Source organism: Galleria mellonella, unplaced genomic scaffold (genome assembly GCF_026898425.1).
Source record: "Galleria mellonella isolate WM207_F2 unplaced genomic scaffold, CSIRO_AGI_GalMel_v1 utg300, whole genome shotgun sequence".
NCBI lineage: Eukaryota > Metazoa > Arthropoda > Insecta > Lepidoptera > Pyralidae > Galleria > Galleria mellonella.
The window spans coordinates 1,098,953-1,120,080 of record NW_026442068.1 but is presented as its reverse complement, the minus strand read 5'-3'; the positions used below and the strand labels follow the sequence as shown (position 1 = coordinate 1,120,080).

The window sequence follows — 21,128 nt, the reverse complement described above, 5'->3', positions numbered from 1 at the left end:
ACTAATCACATTAGTCTTATTAAAATTAAAATGCAAACTTTTATTATAACAAAATAATGAGAATTTAAACATCTACGGATTGAGATTTTTTATGAAGATTACCTTCTAAGTTAAGGTTACCTAGAAAGGCTAGAAAATAGAAATAAATCTAAATCAGACCTTTTTCAAAATTAATATCAGAATACGTATTTATTACGTGACCGTGTGAAAATAGGTGAAGGGATAATGCTTAAAATCAAAATTGTATTGTTTCAACTTTTAGTTTGGACTACATTATCTATTAAATTAATCGCAAACATTTATTTATTTTATTAACTGAGTGAGCTTTACAGTCTCCCAATACGCTCACCCAGGAAAACATCAGTACAGTAACACATGTATAATTAAATGGAATAATATTAATTAGATTCAAATCACAACATAACTATAATAGAAACAACATCTATATCTCTGAGCACAAACAGTCTGTGGTCATCCGACGAAACTCCAGCAAGTTAGAGGTAAACACGTCTAATTGCGGATATCGGCTCAAAACATCATTGAGTAGTTTCAATGCAAGAGAGAGAGGAGCTTGCTTAGCTAACTCTGTTCTTCTTCATGAACAAAAATCTGTAATTTGCATATTTTTAAAATATTTTTTAGATAAAAATAAATATTTTACCTGTAATTAAGTGTTTTTATGACTAATACATTATTTTCGTCGTCGAGTTCAAACGACAATGATCTCAAATTCGTGACGTCTGTACAAGACAAATATGGAAACGGAGAGATGACATTTTCATGCCAGATTAAAAAGAAACAAAAATCTTGCCGAGTTTGTTCATTATAGCAATAAGCATAAAATGGAAATACAAAGAAATAAATATGGAAGTAACCAAACTCTTTGTTACTTTAGTCTGGTAATCAAAGCCATATATTTAATGCTTAATACCAGAGGGAGAATTTGTACAAAAGTCGATTGCTTGGGTACCTCTGTCCCATTCGTGTTTCAACCGTGAAGCAGTTGTGTTTGCATGGCTGTATTTCGGTTTGAAGGGTGGGATATGACGTGAATTCACAGGGTACAGAGGAATAACACCTGAGTCCTCAGGAATGGCAACGCATGGGGGGTATTATGGGCAAAACAGTATACTCTGTTATGTCCATGGTACTGCTCATGTCTATAGGTGACGGTTACCACTTTCCATCAGGTGGGCCGTCAACTTGTTTGCCATTCTAAGTAGTATAAAAAAAAACTTACTCGTAAGTGAAGAATTTCAACCTAAATTATAGGAGATCTTACATCGTCAAGATTTAACACAACCTTGTATTCCCATACTGATACCTGTGCCCCTTTTTTAATTATAAAAAAAGTGGAGCTGGCCACTATTAGCTTTTGGTCTCAATCTCTCCCAGAATAGTCATACATATTCACTGTGAGTTAACATGATCGTTCGTAATAATATATATATGTGCTTCTAGTCTTCAGTTCAAGTGTAAGTGAAGTGGGCCTTGAGGACCTAAAGTCGCCTTTATTTGAATTGTCCGTAGGTACCTAAATCATTTATTACATATAAACATTGGCTCACACACCTTCAGATGTAGCATAGAATATTAAAAACGTAACTTTTTTAAAAGAAAATAAGCGCATTATCTTTTTGTGTTGCAAATAAGTCGATAAAAAATTCCGTATCAAGAGAATATTTTCAATTACAATTTAGAACAGCCATGATTATCCTTTAATATCAAATAAATAATTTGGATCTATTTTTTCTCTAATAATTAAAAATATACAATGTATGTATAAGTAAATATTCAAATTAATAAATGTAATATAAAAAAATTCTAAATCTGAAATGGATCCTGAATATCCACATATGAATATTTATAAATATCACTATAATTATTACGCTTTGTCTATCTTTATTTGTCTTTTTCTTTTTAAATATGTTATAGACGTAAGAATTGTCTATTGTTTCTTTTTCAACTTAACCTTACCTTGTTATATACATTTCACCCACATACTGAGTAATAAATATATATTCTTGTATTCCTATTATAGTACACAAGATTAAAAAACTTGGACTGTTCTTTGACAAAGCGGGTTCAGTGAGTCACTCTATCTAGATGTATGTGATCTAGCATAAAGTCAAATGAGACGACCGTGACTTGAGAGCCATTTAAACGTGGCAAAACGGAGTATTCAATTCAATATGTCGTCGTATTGGTGAACTAATTTAATTACATTTCTGTAGTTTAACATTATGGAAGTTAATTTTATTGGGAAATATTTTTATAAACGTCGAGAGTAAAATTGTATATATTATATTATACATTGTTTTAATTCTATGAAAAGTTTAAAGAACAATTTATACTAGTGTATTAGTAATGTATACTGCAGGGTGACCGACTTGATTAGACCCAAGATTTACTTTTCACTGACGAAACACTTTACGATCTACCAATTACATACTTGTTGAAATCTCAAATGAAACAACATAGTTCAATACACAATTATGTACACAATTGTAGTATTTTTTATTGTATTAAGAGGGAAAACAAAAAAAATTAAAATTATTCTTAGTAACTACTTATTTATATTAGTATGAGCATTGCATCTGAGCATTTTCCGCAAGATATATGCTTAGAATAGATAGGTTCCGCAGATATAGTGCTTATTTGCCACCTCAGTGGTAAAAAAAAGTAAGAGGTTGCTAGTAATATACGCTATCAGGTCGACCTCCACGTGGTTCCCCCTGGAAACCATCGTGGTTAATTCTTGTGCATTCGTCACAGTGGGCTAACTGACCTGCTTTCATCCTCACCTATCATCTATCACTGGTGCCCCGCCAGTGTATACCGATAGCGCAAGCGAGGACATTATTTCATTTTCACAAAAAATAACTACACATACTTGGAGGTTTGGAGACTTGGAGAAGAACATAGACTACTTTTTATCCCAGTTAATAAATACTTACATATACCAGTGATATGATCGAAGTCGCGGGTAAAGTTTAGTTATGTATAAAAGGCTATTTCTCTGCGTCACAATAGCGACGGTAGATGTTTGGTATGCACTGCGTTTGAAATGCAGGATGCGTCTGTAGGTACATACGTCACGCGGCCGCTGTCTACAAACTTCAGAATGTGACGCGACCGTTGTAATTTATTACACTTAGAATGGCAAACAAGCTAACGGCCCACCTGATGGAAAGCGATAACCGTCGACTATAGACGTGAACAGGAGTACGAACATCTCAATCTACACTATGACTATAATACTCATGGTGCTCCTCATGCATTGCCATTCCTGAGGACTATAGTGTTATGCCTCCGTACCCTGGGATTATTTTGTTTAATACCGCTACAATTAGTATACTCGTATGTTCGACTGCCACCAGAAGTTGCACAACCTTTCATTTTAACTATCAACCTCCAACTGCCATTACTAGCAATACTGATATATATATAATACCTGATAGGGTATCAGGTCGACCTCCACGCGGCTTCTCCTGGAAACCATCGTGGATAATCCTGGTGGAATTCGTCACAATACGCTAACCGACCTGCTTTCATTCTCACCTATCAACCCTCACAGGCGCCCCGCCAGCGTATACTGATAGCGCGGACGACGTTACTATTCCATTAGTACCCATTAAAAAAAAAAACTCATGAGTTTTTTACTGTCTCCTTCTGATTTATACCTATAATAACTAACTTTTACCAACGACTACAGCATGGGGTTCCTCAAAAAGGGAGTAAAGAGGTTTCTTTAGTGTCGGCAACGCGCGCGTAAAATACCTCTGGTATTGCAGGTGTTCATAGGCAAAGGTAACCACTTACCATCAGGTGGGCCGTATGCTTGTTTGCCACCTCAGTGATATAAAAAAAGTTACTTAATGAATAATTAATGGCTGAAATGATAAAAAAAAATTATGAAATCGAAATTATGTGGAAACTAATTAAAATGGGAGACTTTGTACAAAAGTCGATTGCTTGGGTACCTCTGTCCCATTCATGTCTCAACCGTGAAGCGGTTGTGTTTGCATGGCAGTGTTTCGGTTTGAAGGTTGGGATATGGCGTGAATTTACTGAGTACAGAGGAATAACACTTTCCATCAGGAATAACACCAGAGGAATAACACCTGAGTCCTCAGGAATGGCAACGCATAGGGGGTATCATGGGCGAAACAGTATACTCTGTTATGACCATGGTACTGCTCATGTCTATAGGCGACGGTTACAACTTTCTATCAGGTGGGCCGTCAGCTTGTTTGCCATTCTAAGTTGTATAAAAAAATGGAGGTATTTAATTTTCCATTTATGTTGATATACATATATGTTTACTATCAAACTATAGTATAATGCTAAGGCAATGCGACTGACCTTCTTACATACCCATATAAACGTTAATATCAAGTTTAAAGTTATTAAAATTTGTTTGAGTTGATATTTCCGCATGAGTATTCGGAGTTAGATATAAATAGAAAATTGTATATTTTTAATTCCTAACGGAATTATAAGTGAACTAATTTGTGAGTGTTTTTTTATGCTTCGGTACCTCTGTCCTATTCGTGTTTCGACCGTGAACCAGTTATGTTTGCATGGCTGTGTTTCGGTTTGATGGGTGTGATATGGCGTGAATTTACAGGGTACAGAGGAATAACACCTGAGTCCTCAGGAATGGCAACGCGTGTGGGGTATCATGAGCGAAATAGTATACTCTGTTATATCCATGGTACTACTCATGTCTATAGGCGACGGTTACCACTTTCCATCAGGTGGGCCGTCAGCTTGTTTGCCATTCTAAGTTGCATTAAAAAAATCTTCTAGATATATTTTTTGGAGAGTGTTACTCAAAATAATACACGTTTCATTTACAACAATTGTACCTAATAAACACCGGCAATTCGTTGCTCGATAGCCTTGTAGTAGTTGTTAATTAGAATTTATGTACTTTGGCCATGAATTATGGCCAAACTATATAACGTGTAAGCACACAAAACCTCTTTTATATAAGAGTGGAAATTTTATAATGGTCGTTACCATCTTATTGGACTTTAGCATGTAAATATAAATGACTATAAAGATAAATTCCATAAAGTTTATAAAAAAAAATAAAGCGGCATTTTTGTGGACTACATTTAGTATTGACTGAAGATGACCACTGAGGTGGTAAACAAGCATAGAGTCCACCTGCTGGGTAAGCGGTTACCGTAACCTAAAAACGCCTGCAGCGGGAAGGAATTGCCCCAAGGGCCCTATTGCTAGCAATATACCCAACCAGATCAACCTCCACGTGGTCCCGCCTGGAAACCATGGTGCTAAATTCCAAGTATATTCATCTCGATGGGCTCACTGACCTGTCTTTTCATCACTCAATAATGGCCCATCAGTGTATACCGATAGCGCAGACGTGGTTATTATTCTATCATCACCCATTAAAAAAAAAGAACATCTACAGTCCCAGGGGCATTTTTTTTAAACAAACATTTTATTTACACTCTGTAAGTGTGTTATAATTTCCCTAGATCCATATATTTGGAAGGCTAAATACGCATCCTGTATATAGTCCAGGAGAAAGATGTGTTTTTAGCATAATATAAATTCTATAAAAATATGCTAAAACTTTGTTGTTGACTGCATCTATTCCATTTAAGTTACCTACCTATCTATCAACTCCACACAAAGATCAACGTAGAAAACAGATATAAAATGGCACAGAAATTTAAACCCTATTGCTATGTGATACGTAAGAATTTGTCGTGTACGTCACTTTTTAACAGAAACAGGAAATGCATCGTGCACCATTTATAATAGTCAATTTATCGGAAAATCTGTTATACTCTAGTTTGCTATCAAATTTCAAAAACAAATAATTTTTATCTACAGTGAAATATGAAATCAATTTAGAATCCTGGCGCCTAATTTTCAACAATCCATACTAATATTATATATATTAAATGAGTTTATTTGTATATTTATTTGATTTTTACCTCTTAGCGGCTTAACGGCTCAAACAGTCGTATAAAATTTAATACTACTTGCGATGGACAAAAAAGGCTGCTATTTAGCTTATTCAATTGAAGTGCAGCTTCCGTCTAAATTAATATTAAAAGTATTAACTGAAGCTTTTCTCCTTTAATATACATGTAATAATTAAAATGGCGGCCATTTTTAATTATTTTAAAATAAAAATATATATTTGTCTCTACTCATAAATCAAAGAAATCATTATTAAGCATTACTAATCATACTAATTGGCATTATTTATCTTGTTCTTTCAAATATATTCGTAGTTTTGTATCGTTTTTATTTTATAGTTTAATCTTACACTATAATTTTTACCATATACTGAGTAACAGATAGATACTCTTTATTGTTTCCTCCAAAAGATTACAAAATACTAAACTTATTATAAATATAAACAATAACAGATGCATTATGGTAATCCTATTCACGCACACGTGGATAAAAAAGTTTATCTGTTTTTGGCGAGACATTTGTATGGCGACACTCTATCTATATAATCTAATGCCAGGCTATACCGGTCTGTGATACTGTCTTTCAAAATGTACCCACGGTTTATATCTACATATCTACGGAAGACTGTTCAACAGTCATTTGAGTAATGACTTTATTACTTTATTAAAAGATCGCTTTTCGATGATGCAATATTGATCAGTATTTTTTCGATCATTCACATTAACATATTACGAGTATTGTTTGCTAAAAAATCATACTGAGTTCCAACTACAAAAAAAAAACATCAAACAATTTGCAGTCACGCGTTTCGATGGCACTTGTAATCTGCGTATTTTGTCTGATATTATAATTGACGGACTGAGACATGTGTTATTTAAAAAAAATCGCATTGAACCATTCAAGTTGAAAGAAACTTAGTTTCAATACTTTTAAATTATCATCTCCTAAAATAATTGTAAAACGTAATTAAAATACGACATTAACATAATCGAGATAATAATACTAAATATTCTTTAAAATTATTTAAATTTATAATTATGACAAGAAAATAAAAAAAAAGAAAACAGAAGTAAACGAATAACTGTTTGATTCGGAATATTGACATTTGTACATTTATATAATTGACATGTATGCAAATTTATCACATTAATTGCAGTTCTTTTTACATCGCAAACCAACAAAAAACATAAAGACATAACTATGTAATAATAAATTGCATACATAATTTTGAATATGACATACTGTAACTATTGTTTTGAGAATAAAGTCATTATTAACACAAACAATGCAGACATTTAAAATAAACAAAAAAAAAAGTATTTTTAAATTTTAAATCTAACGAAGTATCTTGTTGTAATTGATTATTGTATTTTGTTCGTTTCAAATAATAACAGTGTTACTAATAAATTCAGTGTATTAAGAATAAAATAATTATTTTTTAACCAACTTCAAAAGTCAAGAAGATTTTCAATTCGGTTATATTTTTTTAAATTATTTGTTACCTCATAACTCCGCAACTGTAAACCAATTTGGAAAATTCTTTTTTTATCTGATTCTATCTGATTCTATATATATATATATATATATATATATATATATATATATATATATATATATATATATATATATATAATTCAAATCATTCAATCATAATCAATCTGGTTTTATCATAATCGAAGTAGATTTTTTTGTCGAACATAACCTTATAGAACAAAATGTACTTATGTACGTATATCTAAAGCCGCAGCAAACAGCTAGCTGCTTACACAAAGGAAAGTTCTATAATCGTTCAATATTGCATCGTTGTAGTGTGGAAACAAAACAATTCAATTCACTGGAATCAATGTGACAAAGAGTTGCATTCAACAGGTCCTAGAACTAGTTTCTCTGCAGTACATTGTCTCTGTTTACTCCTCGAGAACTTGTTAACTACAACTACTATCAATATTTAGATACACCATATAAAGGCTATTTGATTACGTAGGTAGCATCATAAACGTTTATTTACGTACATATTTTTCATCCGCTTTTTTGGACATGATTTGTTTATTACTGAGTTAAATCGAATGGAGTCCTTTTAGGACATGTTTAATTATTTATTCTGTTCAACCGACTTCAAAAGGAGGTTAGATTGTATTTTTTTATGTTTATTAACTCATAACTCCTATATTCTAATAAGTTCTAAATCTATATATGAAAAATTCATTTTCCTCTGAAAGAATATACTTAAAAATTTGTCCCATAATTTTTTTTATCAAAATCGGTTCTCTTGTTAAATTCTTCTTTAATTGTTAAATCAAAATTACTGGTTTTGTCACAATTTTATATATATATACATATATAATGGTCAGGTGAACTTAATGGTTAGGAGATGGGCAGCAGCGTCCCTTTTAAAACATCACCTCCTAACCAAAAACCGGTGGTTGTCAACCCGCTTACCAAGCATGGTAACTACTGGCAAATCCCCCCTTATGGGGGAGGCATATGTTTAGCAGTGGACAGTTAACCGCTGATATGACGTGCGTATAATACTCGTATAAACTAATGACACTGCGATATCTACTTTGACTTACTTATGAAGATCCGTAATAAAATATTTAACATCCGTATTCAAACCGTCGAAACGTCATCCAGCCATGATAGGTTTATGATGTGACACATTACTATCAAACATAATTTGAAAAACTTCCAATTAAGAATTTACTAAATAAAGATATAATACAAATTCCGATAGTGCTTGAGAAAATTTTTTGTCAAAATTTTCTCAAGCACGATCTGAACTCTTCTTTTATCTTGAATCTCTTTTATCTTTTATGATCTTTTATAGAAGATAGAAGAGACTCAATATAATAATAATTATATATAAATTAAATATAACAATTCTTATAATAATATTTTAATTATGATAATATGTTATAATATTATTAATTAAGGCGTAGAATAGGCCACCCCTTCTGTTCCCGTGGGTGTCGTAAAAGGCGACTAAGGGAGGGCGACGGATAAACAGCAGCGTTCCTCCTAAAACACCTCCAAAGCCTGACTGCGGTTGCTAATTCGCTTGCTAAGCGTGGCAACTATTGCCATCCCCCCTCCCCTCAAGGGGGAAGGCTTATGTTCAGCAATGGACAGTTAAATTATATGATAATGATGATGTTTAATATAATATAATAATTATTCGTATAAAAGTAATTCTAAGCAAATAATTGTCTATATTTGCATAAAATTTTATCCAAATCTATTTTTTTTAATGGGTGATAATGGAATGGTAACCCCACCCGCGCTATCGGTATACACCGGCGGGGCACCAGTGAGGGATGATAGATGAGGATGAAGCAGGTCAGTTAGCCCATCGTGACGAATTCAACAAGAATTGTTCACGATGGTTTCCAGGGGGAACCACGTGGAGGTCGACCTGATATTGTCGGAGGGCATATTGCTAGCAATGTCGAACTCCATTGCTAACAATCCCTTTCCCCCATATCCAAATCTATTAGATTATTAATCTATTCAGCGAACATAGATACAACATAAAATTCAATAACTTTACAACATTGTTAATTTTCACATAGGAAGCATAACACAAATTGTCTTATATTTAAATTGGATAACATAACACTTCATAAACTAATAATATTGCTAATTTAACACCAATATGTTTTTTTTCCAAATTGAATAGCACTTACATGTACAATATTTAAAGGTAAATATTTAAGTGTAACACGTCTATGTAATATTTATTTAACACCATCATAAGAATAAAATATATACATATTATAATATAAGAAACCGCCTTTAGTTTAATTGCGGTTTTACTCATCCAAAATGTGGTTTTGTAGTGTTAAGTAACTATTATTAATTTACAATTAAGAAAAACAAACAAGCTTAGTGAAAACCATCGCCACTTACAGCGCCATCTATTAAAATTAATCCAAAGTAGCGATTCCCAGACAAATGATCTATTTTTTTTTTCAATTTTTTATCAGAACTTTAGGTTTATCCAGACTTTTTTAACCACCTCTGTATTATAATTAAAAAAACAAAAGAAATATTCAAATCGGTCAAGAACCTTTTTAAGTTTCCGCGAAACTAACGAACACCTTACGATTGATTTATATATGTATATAAGATATAATAATTGAAAAAAAAATTAAATACCAAATGATAAATATCACGTAAGAGGTCCAAATAAAAAAAAACGCATACCATAAATAATAGACGAATGTTCCATAAATTGTTATTTATAAATACCTACTGTCATTTCTATTACACAACTCACATCTGATATAGGGACTTGCCGATTACCGCAATAACCAGTTAGCTGCTTAGATGCAATACAAGTTGAGACATACATTTGGTCGATATTAGCAGCAATAGTTTCCAATAATTTGAAAACTTCATATTAAAACTAGTCATGCCCCGTGGATTCATGCGAATCTGGGATAAACATTTATCTATATATTTTAAATGTATAAACAGCTTCGCAAATATTAAACTGATTTTGTAAATTTTCTTAATGCTGATACGATTGCAGTTGTTATTTTTCTTTAAGAAGTATAAAAATTATTTGTTGCCAAACAAAATCGAAACGTAGATACGTGATTGTACGTTCTAAATTACATTTAATGTAATTAATTATTTATTTAATTTAATACACGAGTACAAGATGATGCGGAATGGCTAACTGACTTATATACACCATTCAGTATTCTAATTTACATATAAATTTAATCTATATACATATGTAAAGGAGAATGCTAAGTGATTGACTGACTGATCCATACAGTAAATAAATAAATAAATAAATAAATAAATAAATAAATAAACAAATAAATAAATAAATAAATATAGTAACCCGTAGTCAAATCCTCTAAAGTTTAGAATCTTGAAATTTTACAGAATCCTTTATATAGCGTAGGTGAATAAATAGAATTTAAAAAATTTTTTACCCCTTAAAGAGGTAAAATAGGAATTGAAACTTTGTAAATTTCATGAGTTTAAAAGTGTGTAACGTGAAATTTTTTATTCAGGCTTTTGATCCAAAAGAAAATCCACGAACATTCGAATACCACATGCGGGCGAAGTAAAGGGCAAAAGATAATGTTTAATGTAAGTGTATTCGATGTGTCTATACATTCACGATTGAAGTCGCTTTTTCAACCGACTTCAAAAAGAAGGAGGTTCTCAATTCGACTTTTATATATATATATATTTATTTATTAACTCATAACTCTGCCAGTTATAAACAGTTTTGAAAAAATATTTTGTACCTAAAAGGATATGCTTATACATTGGTTCCATTGAGATTTTATCAAATTTTTCAGTAGTTTAGTGTTGAAATAAAAATAACTGGTTTTACCACAGTTGAAGTCGGTTTTTTTTTTTGTGAAACAGTCTCAATTTATTTTTTGATGAGCAAAAACCGCAATGTGAATTCTTTTTAATTATAGCCCATTGTAATGTACACAAGTGGTAAATTGTTCAGTAGGTATGTTGTATAAATTATAAATGCAAGACAATAATAAATTTAAATAGATACACGTGTATATGCGAATCAGTGCTTTTATATTCGCTATACGGCATTTCAATGAACGAACTATTTCCTGAGAAACCGGAAAACCTCGCACATAAAATAAATTGTACTAACGAATTTATAATACAATTTTTATTAAACAATAAAATGAGTTAAAGAAAGAATTTATCCTTGTAAAGTGGGTGTTAATCATTGATACATCATATGCTTAGTATATATACGTAGGTGTTAATTGTACTGTAATAAAACTTATAAATGCCAATAATAAGTTATAGTAAATTAGTAATACTAATTTGTTGAGCTTTAAAAGAGTGTTTTTTTTTTAACCATAATCATAACCAACATATTCAAGCTGGACACTCACAGTGGGACTTAGTAAAGTTCAATCACCTTTCGTGTTGACGCCATAGATTAAAATTATAGTATGGCCATACGGTGATACCAATAAAATTGCGTAAACACAATATCAAATATAATATTTTTAACCGAACGACGTAAGAAATATGTATGTATGTATATTATCACGTAACATTTATAATTACCAGAGGGAGACTTTGTACAAAAGTCGATTGCTTGGGTACCTCTGTCCCATTCGTGCTTTTACCGTGAAGCAGTTGTGTGTGCATGGCTATGTTTCGGTTTGAAGGATGGGATATGGCGTGAATTTACAGGGTACAGAGGAATAACACCCGAGTTCTCAGGAATGGCAACGCATGGGGGGTATCATGGGCGAAACAGTATACTCTGTTATGTCTATGGTACTGCTCATATCTATAGGCGACGGTTACCACTTTCCATCAGGTGGGCCATTAGCTTGTTTGCCATTCTAAGTTGTATAAAAAAAAAACATTTATAATATTAGTATAAAATGTATATTCTTCTTATACATCTGTCTTTAAAATATTAAAAAATCTACAACACAGTGCTCTCATAATAGCTTTTTCTGATTGATTATCGTCTAAAGAGTATTATTTAAAAAAAAAAATGTACCCCAATGATGGAAAACACCGTTAGTAAATCAAATTCCAAGTCCGAAATCCAAAGAACACCCTGCATCCTCGCCAACCATTACTCACTGGTTGCCCGCTAACGTATACGGATTGCGCAGGCGAAATAATCATTTCATTTTAAACCTTTAAAACACCTTCAGGAAATACATCCGTAACCATATTTATATTAAAATGTGGTTTTGTATCGAATTATATATAAAAATTCATTTTTTTATGCAACTTAGAATGGCAAACAAGTTGACGACCCACCTGATGGAAAGCGGTAACTGTCGTCTATAAACAGGAGCAGTACCATGGACATAACAGAGTATACTGTTTCGCCCATGATACCCCCTATACGTTGCCATTCCAGAGGACTCAGACGTTATTCCTTTGTACCCTGTTAATTCACTTATATCTCACCATATCCCACCCTTCAAACCGAAACACAACCAAGCAAACATAAGATAGAAATACGAATGGGACAAAATAATTTATTAATATATTTCATTTTAGTAGATTTTATTTCATAAATCTTTATTAATATGAAATAATCTCATAACGGGCGACACGGCGAACGATATGAAATATAATATCTAATTTAATATCTTCAATGCGTCAATAATGACATTTGCTTAAATAAAATATTCAGAGACACTAGACAAAAAAATAACAAGTACGTTTAAGCGTATGAATTTATTAGTAAAAAAAGAATAGATAATAATTTATCTTTTAATTTTTTTTTTATTTCAATGTATGGAGATATAACTCTAGAAGGAGATGTAGTTATAAGAAATACCATGCACGAGTAAGAGATATCATGCGCGTCACAGGGTATTCTGTAATTTCCATGATGTGGCTCATATAAATAGACGACGGTTACCATTTTTCAAAAGTTAGACCGTCAACTTTTTTACTATTCTAAGCATCATAAAAAATCAATAAATCAATAAAACAAATACGTAAATAATCTAAAATTTTTTGCAACTTTTTTTTTAAATAAGTACTTTACTTTTAATCAGATATATCTAAATGTATTTAAAATGATGTCATCGTAAATAGACGAGTCATCTTGACGTCAACAACAAACAGTTTTTCCCAAAATTATATTTAACTTGTAATTAATGAAATATAATAAAAAAATTCGTACAAACTTAATCGTATGCTTGCGTACATCATTAAAATGATTATGACCTTGAATTAAATTAATATAAGAACGAAAAACCTTCGCCGTGCGGTTCCGGCATGGAATAAGCCACCCCTACCTTTCCCGTGGGTGTCGTAAGAGGCGACTAGAGAAATTAATGGACTAGGGATGGAGAGCAGTGTCCCTCTTAATATATCACTTAAAGTCTAACTGCGGTTGCCAATCCGCCTGCCAAGCGTGACAACTACTGGCAAAATTCCCCTTATGGAGAAAGCTTAAGTTTATTAGTGGACAGTTGATATGATATAATAAAAAAACATACGAGCTTAATCATATACTTACGTACTTCATTAAAATGATTATGACCTTGAATTAAATTAATATAAGAAAACCCTTTATTCATTATCATTACATAACAATTTATGATATTAAACACTGTGTATGTCTCAATATCAATCGGAAATAAAAACTGGTTTCGGTATTTTATTAACCGATTTCAAAAAAGGAGGAGGTTCTATGTTCCACTGTATATTATTTTTGTGTATATCCACCGATTTCTCTGTTAATTGTGAGCGGATTTAAAAAAATCTTTCTTTTATTTTAGTACACATTTCTCCTGATTCTATATACCGAATATTGAGATGGAAAGGTTTACAATTATAGGCACCTGATTGAATTACATTTCTTATTTAAAACTATCTTTTTGTTCCAGTTATACAAAGTTTCTTATTTTTTTATATATTAATATGTATAAAATAGGCATATAGTTTATATTCAAAATTAAACATCTTATTGTTCACAGTACCATTTTTGATAAAATAGAAAAAATAAATAGTGTGAGATAGAGGAAGTGAGGTTGCTACTTTGCGACTGGTCTGCTGGCCAGTCATAGTCCATACATATAAATATAGTGCAGATTGTGTTATGGTGCCAAATAACACAATCTGCACTATATTTATATTTATATATACATATTAAATTGTAAATGTGGCTAACATAATGGCCTCTATTGCAAATACGGTTGTCGACGGCCGATGGGTTCACGTGACATTGGCAAAATTATTTTAATTACTACAACTCGAAGTGGTTCTATTCAAACCAGTTGAAATAAATAACTTATAAGTGATTAATGACATATGTAATGTACTAATTTAAAATAGAGTAATTAATGGTGACCGTGATATTCAAAGTAATAATCTACGTTATTATATATTACTTAATACTAATGTACTTATACATTACATATCATATATTGTCGTTGGTCCAGGCATAGAATACGCCACGCCTTCTTTTCGCATTGATGTCGTAAGCGGCGTCTACGTGAATTTAAAGGTTGAAGGACGGGAAGGCTTCCTTTTTAAAACATCACCAAAAGCCTAACTGCGATATCTACTCCGCTTTCCAAACATTGCAATGACTGGCAAAAGCTCTATATTAGCAAAAATATCTATATGAACTACAATAGATATTCTTAACCGATTCGAAGTATTATTTTGGCCACTCACAATAACAGTCTGTTATCGTGAGTGGCCAAAATAACCTACTAGCCTAACATAATTTAATATTTATTTTTGCAATAAACAATTCCATAAGTATAATATATAATTATACAGATTTAATTATACTGTTATTATAATTAATAATTATACTTCTTAGCTTATATTACACTACAATCAGGACTTGTAATTAACTGTTATATAGACAATCCTTACTATTATTATAAATGTGAAAGTGAGTTTGTTTATTTATAAGTTACTTAACGCAATTACTATGAAATTTAGTACACACATACTACGAGTATATGGGATAGAGAAGTTTATTAGGTTTAGGTTAGGCCTTATTACTTTTCATCCCGGTCAGTAAACATATCCAGGTCACGCGAACAAACTAACCGACATAGCAAATCAAAGCACTCCCAAAACATTAACAACATAATACAAAGACTCATAATATATCTGATGACGTCTTCACTCCACGCTCTGGAAAAAACATTTTCCCACGTCAAATTACGGAATGTTTCTCTCATGTCGATGCGAATAGTATTTTTATAAAGGCATTTACGAGTACTTCATGATATTACATTCCGTGGATATCTAACCTCGACTCTCCATGAAAAATAAAACAGTCTTTTCAGTATATTAACTTGAAATAAAAGTTAGTAATGATAATAAAATCGTAATACATTTAGATACGATCAAAATAAGAATTCGAGAATAAAAATGAATGACATAAAAATCAATCTGAATATATTAGTGAATACTCGTAATCTATCAATTAACCATAACAAGTTTTTACTATGCTAAATGCAAATCCCTTCCCATTAAAGTTAAATGGTCAATTGATGTAATTTGTTTTATTTTAAGTTTTACTTGTCATGCACTGGTAGAGGGTACTTTTGTGTCTAATCATTTATAAGGAAATTCTAAGTTAAGAAGGAATAAAGGTATAAGGAAAATTTATCAATAAACAACAAAAACTAAAGGTTCGACAGTTTTGATAGCAAATATATTTTTTGTTATTTTTTAATTATTCATCACCATTCAGGTCTTCTTAACACTTCTTAGGATTTAAGTGAAAGGCTCGGGGCGGACCTCTTTATTATTTTTGTATACAATATTAACAGTCTGTACCCATTGTAAACGTACCACCTTATAAAATACCAGGCAATCAGAACTCGAATAGAGATTACAGTTGATACTACAATTACAATATATTACTTTACTTGCAATTTTATATTATTCTATTAATAGTTATTTAAAGAATAGACACATTAAATACCTGCATACTCATTATGACCTTTTAACGATTATGAGCAACTAGCATAGACCGATTTTGTCGTGTTGTCCCGGCATAGAATGGCCCATCCCTTTTTCCCAGTAGGTGTCGTAAGAAGCGACTAACGAAACTTAATAGTCTATGGGCAGCAGCATTTCTCTTAAAACATCACCAAAGCCTAACTGCGATTGCTAACCCGTCTGCCAAGCGTGGCAACTACTAGTAAAACCCCCCAATAGGAGGAGGCAGCGGACAGTAACAGTTGATATTATATCGTCATAAACCGAAAATGTTAAATTTTAATATTGGAATAGTCCTTTAAAAGAATATTAGTAATTTAGATTTCAGAATACATTGCAAATAAATATTCATTCATTCATTCATTCATTCATTCATTCATTCATTCATTCATTCATTCATTCATTCATTCATTCATTCATTCATTCATTTATTCATTCATTCATTCATTCATTCATTCATTACTTAGATCGTATTTTCGTTAGATTTCCAATTACTTTTCTCATTGATCTTCATAGAGATAGACTAAACAGTAATACAACGGTATATTAAGTGGATATCTACAATGGGCAAACATAATTTACGTCACAATCTAGCCATTGTTTCTGTCACTGGCTCTATTAGATGATTATGATTGTTTTGTAATTATGATGAGTGTCTGATGACCAGTTCGCTACTTATCCATACCGTCTGTTTAGTCAATGTTGCATTTAATAATGGAATAACGGAGATGTGCCGTAGATTTCCATATGGCGTTATGCATTGATGAAATTACGTTAAAATGATGGTAATAGTACTTAGTATTATTGAAAAACAGGCTTTTTCCAGGCAGAAAAACCTGTAACACGGCAACCTTTCCATGATCTTTGTTTTTTTTTTTAAGTTTGCTGCTAATTCCTATCAATGGTAGGAATTTGAAGATGTTTTTTGCAGCGATGTTTTTTAACTCCTCAGGAGTGGTGAGTAAGTTAACACCCTTCTTTTAGTAGAAACACAAGTATACCATGCTTAATATCTATTAATATTAATAGGTTCCCCAGATACAGGCTCGACCCATATGGGGACCGTTGTTAAGCAATTTTGTAATCTACTGTTTGAAATAAAGATTATTATTATTATTATTAAAATATAAAAAGTGGCTATCTAGAAGCTCCATATTTATACATATACAAAATTATAAGGTTTTCTCTGAAATGACGTAAGGAGCTACTTCTGCCGTGAAGGATTTAGTGACGTATGCCTGATTGCTTAGACTATGTCTGACTGCTAAAATTTATAATTATTCACAGATCTAACGGTAGAGATTGAAGTCAGATCTAAAATTATTTTTTATACTGTCTAGTTCATTTACTACCTCAGTTTTGATTCTCATTAAATATCATTAAAGATGAAAAATCATTTGATCGAAATCATGTTCAAAACTAGTTGATAAGTCAATTAACAAAATTGACTTGTCAACCAAGAAATAAATTAATGATTCTATAATTATTTATCATATATACGTATTAGAATAAGATATGTGTATAAAAAATACTATGAATGACGCATCTTTTTGGTATCATTGATTAATTTTGAACTAATTGTCATTTATTTTTGTTCGTTTGCTTTTTTTCTCCCAATGTTTGCTTTGTATATATTTTTGTAATTATATTATTTTTCTAAGAAACCGCGTTTCCATACTAGCTTACAGTACTTTCATCCACAAATACACTCAAGATTGTTTTCCACAAAAAAAAACCATCTTCAATTAGGGCAAAACCAGTTATTTTCATTTAAAAACTAAACTACGGAACCGATTTTGCGAGAGCAATCTATAAGTACATATATGTCCATTCAGAAAAAATATGAATTTTCCAAATCGGTGCACAATTGAAGGAGTTATGAGATAATAAACACAAAAAAGAATACAAACGAATTGGAATCCTCCTTTTTTAAGTAGTTTGAAAATATTAGCTAATAAATAAATTATTTTAAATATTATAAATGGATCACTCAATACGGAAACGATTTGTTGACATTACGACCGAGCAATTTTTAAATCGGCAGTATTCAAGGATGAGACTGAGACGACAAATTGTTTCAACGACTGAATCGCTACGATACTCTAGCGGTTTTCATTACGGGATTCAAGCCAGCGGGCTTATGAAAATTGGTCGCCCGATAAAAACAAAGCACGGGCTGTTTAAAGTGCCCTGTTTATACATATTATGCAAATGAGAAAGAGAAGCCGCCTTTTTTTATATTGTGTAACGAGTATATTTATACTAAATAATTGTCTTCTGGAGATGTAGTTAATTTCGTTGTTTTAATTTGTTTTTTTTTCTTTTAAACTTCTTTAAAACAGAAAGAAGATTCCTGATTTATTTATTTTATTTATTTATACTTTATTGTAAACAAAAATTACATTGATATAGTTTATATTAAATGAAGATATACAAAAGGCGAGCTTAACTCTGTAAGAGTTCTCTTCCAGCAAACCTTGAATGGAAAGGAGCATTAATTACCAGCGGGTAGCGTGCTAATATTATTTATTATACATGTTATTGCAATTCCCAACCGATTTTACTATTTTTTTACTATGTTACATATTCACACCAATCGCCTTACGGTCGAGATAAAACGCCCTGTGTTACAAGAAACCAGACAATTAACATACGGAGACAGAACCCAGAATAGCCAAACCCGACCTATTTAAATAAACTCGTTTTCTAAATTAGCTTGACCGGGAATCGAATCCAGTTCCTCATTTTCACAAAGCAACATGCTCACCATTGCACCATGAGGGTCACCAATTATTTTTGCAATCGTTTAGGTGCATTCCCGATTAATTTTATTGCGATTAAACACACCAGTTCTTTGTGGAGCAAACCCTTAAATTATTCATAAACAATGCTTGTTTGTTGTACATACTTTGTTTATATTAATGTCACGTAACTACTAATTATTTTGTATTCGTCTTGTATGCATTGTCAGCGCAATCAGATTCATAAGTAACAAACGCTGTGTTCTTGGTGCTGTTCATAAGAACAATTCGATTAAGAAACATCAGACAGACATATAGACAGTATTAATCTGCTTAAAGAAAAGCAAGAGCCAATGAGGACTAAGACTTTTTAAGTCCGGGGTGAAACTAAATGAGATCGTAGTTTAAAAAATTAATTTAATTTTACAAGCTTTTTATTCAATTCACATTTGTATTGCAAATGAAATTTTAATTAGACTTAAAGAAACATACATAGAATATGGATAAGGGAAAATGGAGGCTGTCTACGATCGAAAACCCGGGGTAGAGTCCCCTTCCGATATCCCCAATAGTTTGCCACTGGCAAGAGCCTAATAAAATAGTATCGTAATAATTTGGTTGTAAATTTAATTGTAGATACTAGCGATTGTCTTTATAACATCCTGAAGATAAAGAAAAAAAATTATGACACATTGTATTCCTGCTTCCTCATCAGAGATAAAATTTCATTCAACTTTTATTAATATAAAACTTTACAGATTCCCATTTAGCAAGCTCCATGACGAACTTCAGTATATTCATTACACGCGAAAGTTAACGGAGGACTTCAAGTATCGACTGAGTTTATAAACATTTCTAATAATACTATAAACGTTACCATTCATCACCACTTTTAAAAAAAAATAAAAATCATACTTACTTTTTAAGGCCCATCGTTTATTCAACAGCAATCCGTCTAAGAACTTGTATCCTTGTTCTCGACAAACGTTTTCCTTAACGTTCGCAACAGCAGAAGTCAGGGATAAAAGATCACTGGCGAGAACTACAGATGAAGCGTAATCTGGAGACTCTTCAACCGGTAACGAGCCTTTATTTCCTTCCTCGTAAGCATAAGAGGCTGTATCTCGATTTGGTTGTTCATACGTTTGTTTTACTAAACTGGTCAATTTCGTTAACATTTCGCTCTCGATGCCAAGATTTACCGCCGTTCGGTTTAATAAAGCAAATTCCCTAGAATTCAAAGTTCTGTTCGAGTTTAATACTGTTACTATACGTTTGATAACATTATTGTCGATGTTTGTGTTATTCAGATCGATGTTAGAGGCGGCAGCCGCGACGGCGCATGTTATCGTGAGCAAGGCCCCGACAGTAGTCATGGCGAATACGTGCGCGCGCGCCGCTTGTGTACGCATACTGATCTGATACAGCCTTTGGTCAAACTGATAGATATCTAATTCACTTGATTGCAGTGGGACCACACTGTTTCGTTTTTCTAAGGAATATTTTATTTCTATTAATTTAGCATTAATTACATTAATTTATATTTGATATTAATATTGCACTATTAATTACAAATAAATGATAAAAAAAATTTAGATGTATAGAATTTTTTTATATAGTAAAGACATAAAAAAGAAGAATAAAATAATTTCTATATCTTTAAATATATATGTTGAGTTATTTTTTTGTCGACAGAGGGGTAGTAGTTATAGAATACATAGAACAATACAATTTAACATTCCTCCCACAAACACTCAGGTTGTGGAATGAGCTCCCTGCCGAGGTTTTCCCAAGAGCCTACAGCATGGCGTTCTTCAAAAGGGAGGTAAAGAGGTTTCTTCGGGGTCGGCAACGCACACGTAATACCTCTGGTATTGCAGGTGTTCATAGGCTACAGTAACCACTTACCATCAGGAGGGCCGTATGCTTATTTGTCACTGTGGAATAAAAAAAAAAAAAAAA

The 21,128-nt window shown here is 32.0% G+C and overlaps 1 protein-coding gene across 1 annotated transcript in view; it reads right to left on the bottom strand.

Moving 5' to 3' along the window:
- LOC113523468 (nose resistant to fluoxetine protein 6-like) overlaps positions 1–20,603 on the bottom strand; it is a 48,948-nt gene extending 28,345 nt beyond the window's left edge. The window contains exon 1 of the mRNA XM_052895622.1: positions 20,086–20,603. Within this exon, the coding sequence (XP_052751582.1) occupies positions 20,086–20,578 (493 nt within the window). The 5' untranslated portion in view covers positions 20,579–20,603. The remainder of the gene's footprint in view (positions 1–20,085) is intronic.
- Between the last annotated feature and the right edge of the window lie 525 nt (positions 20,604–21,128).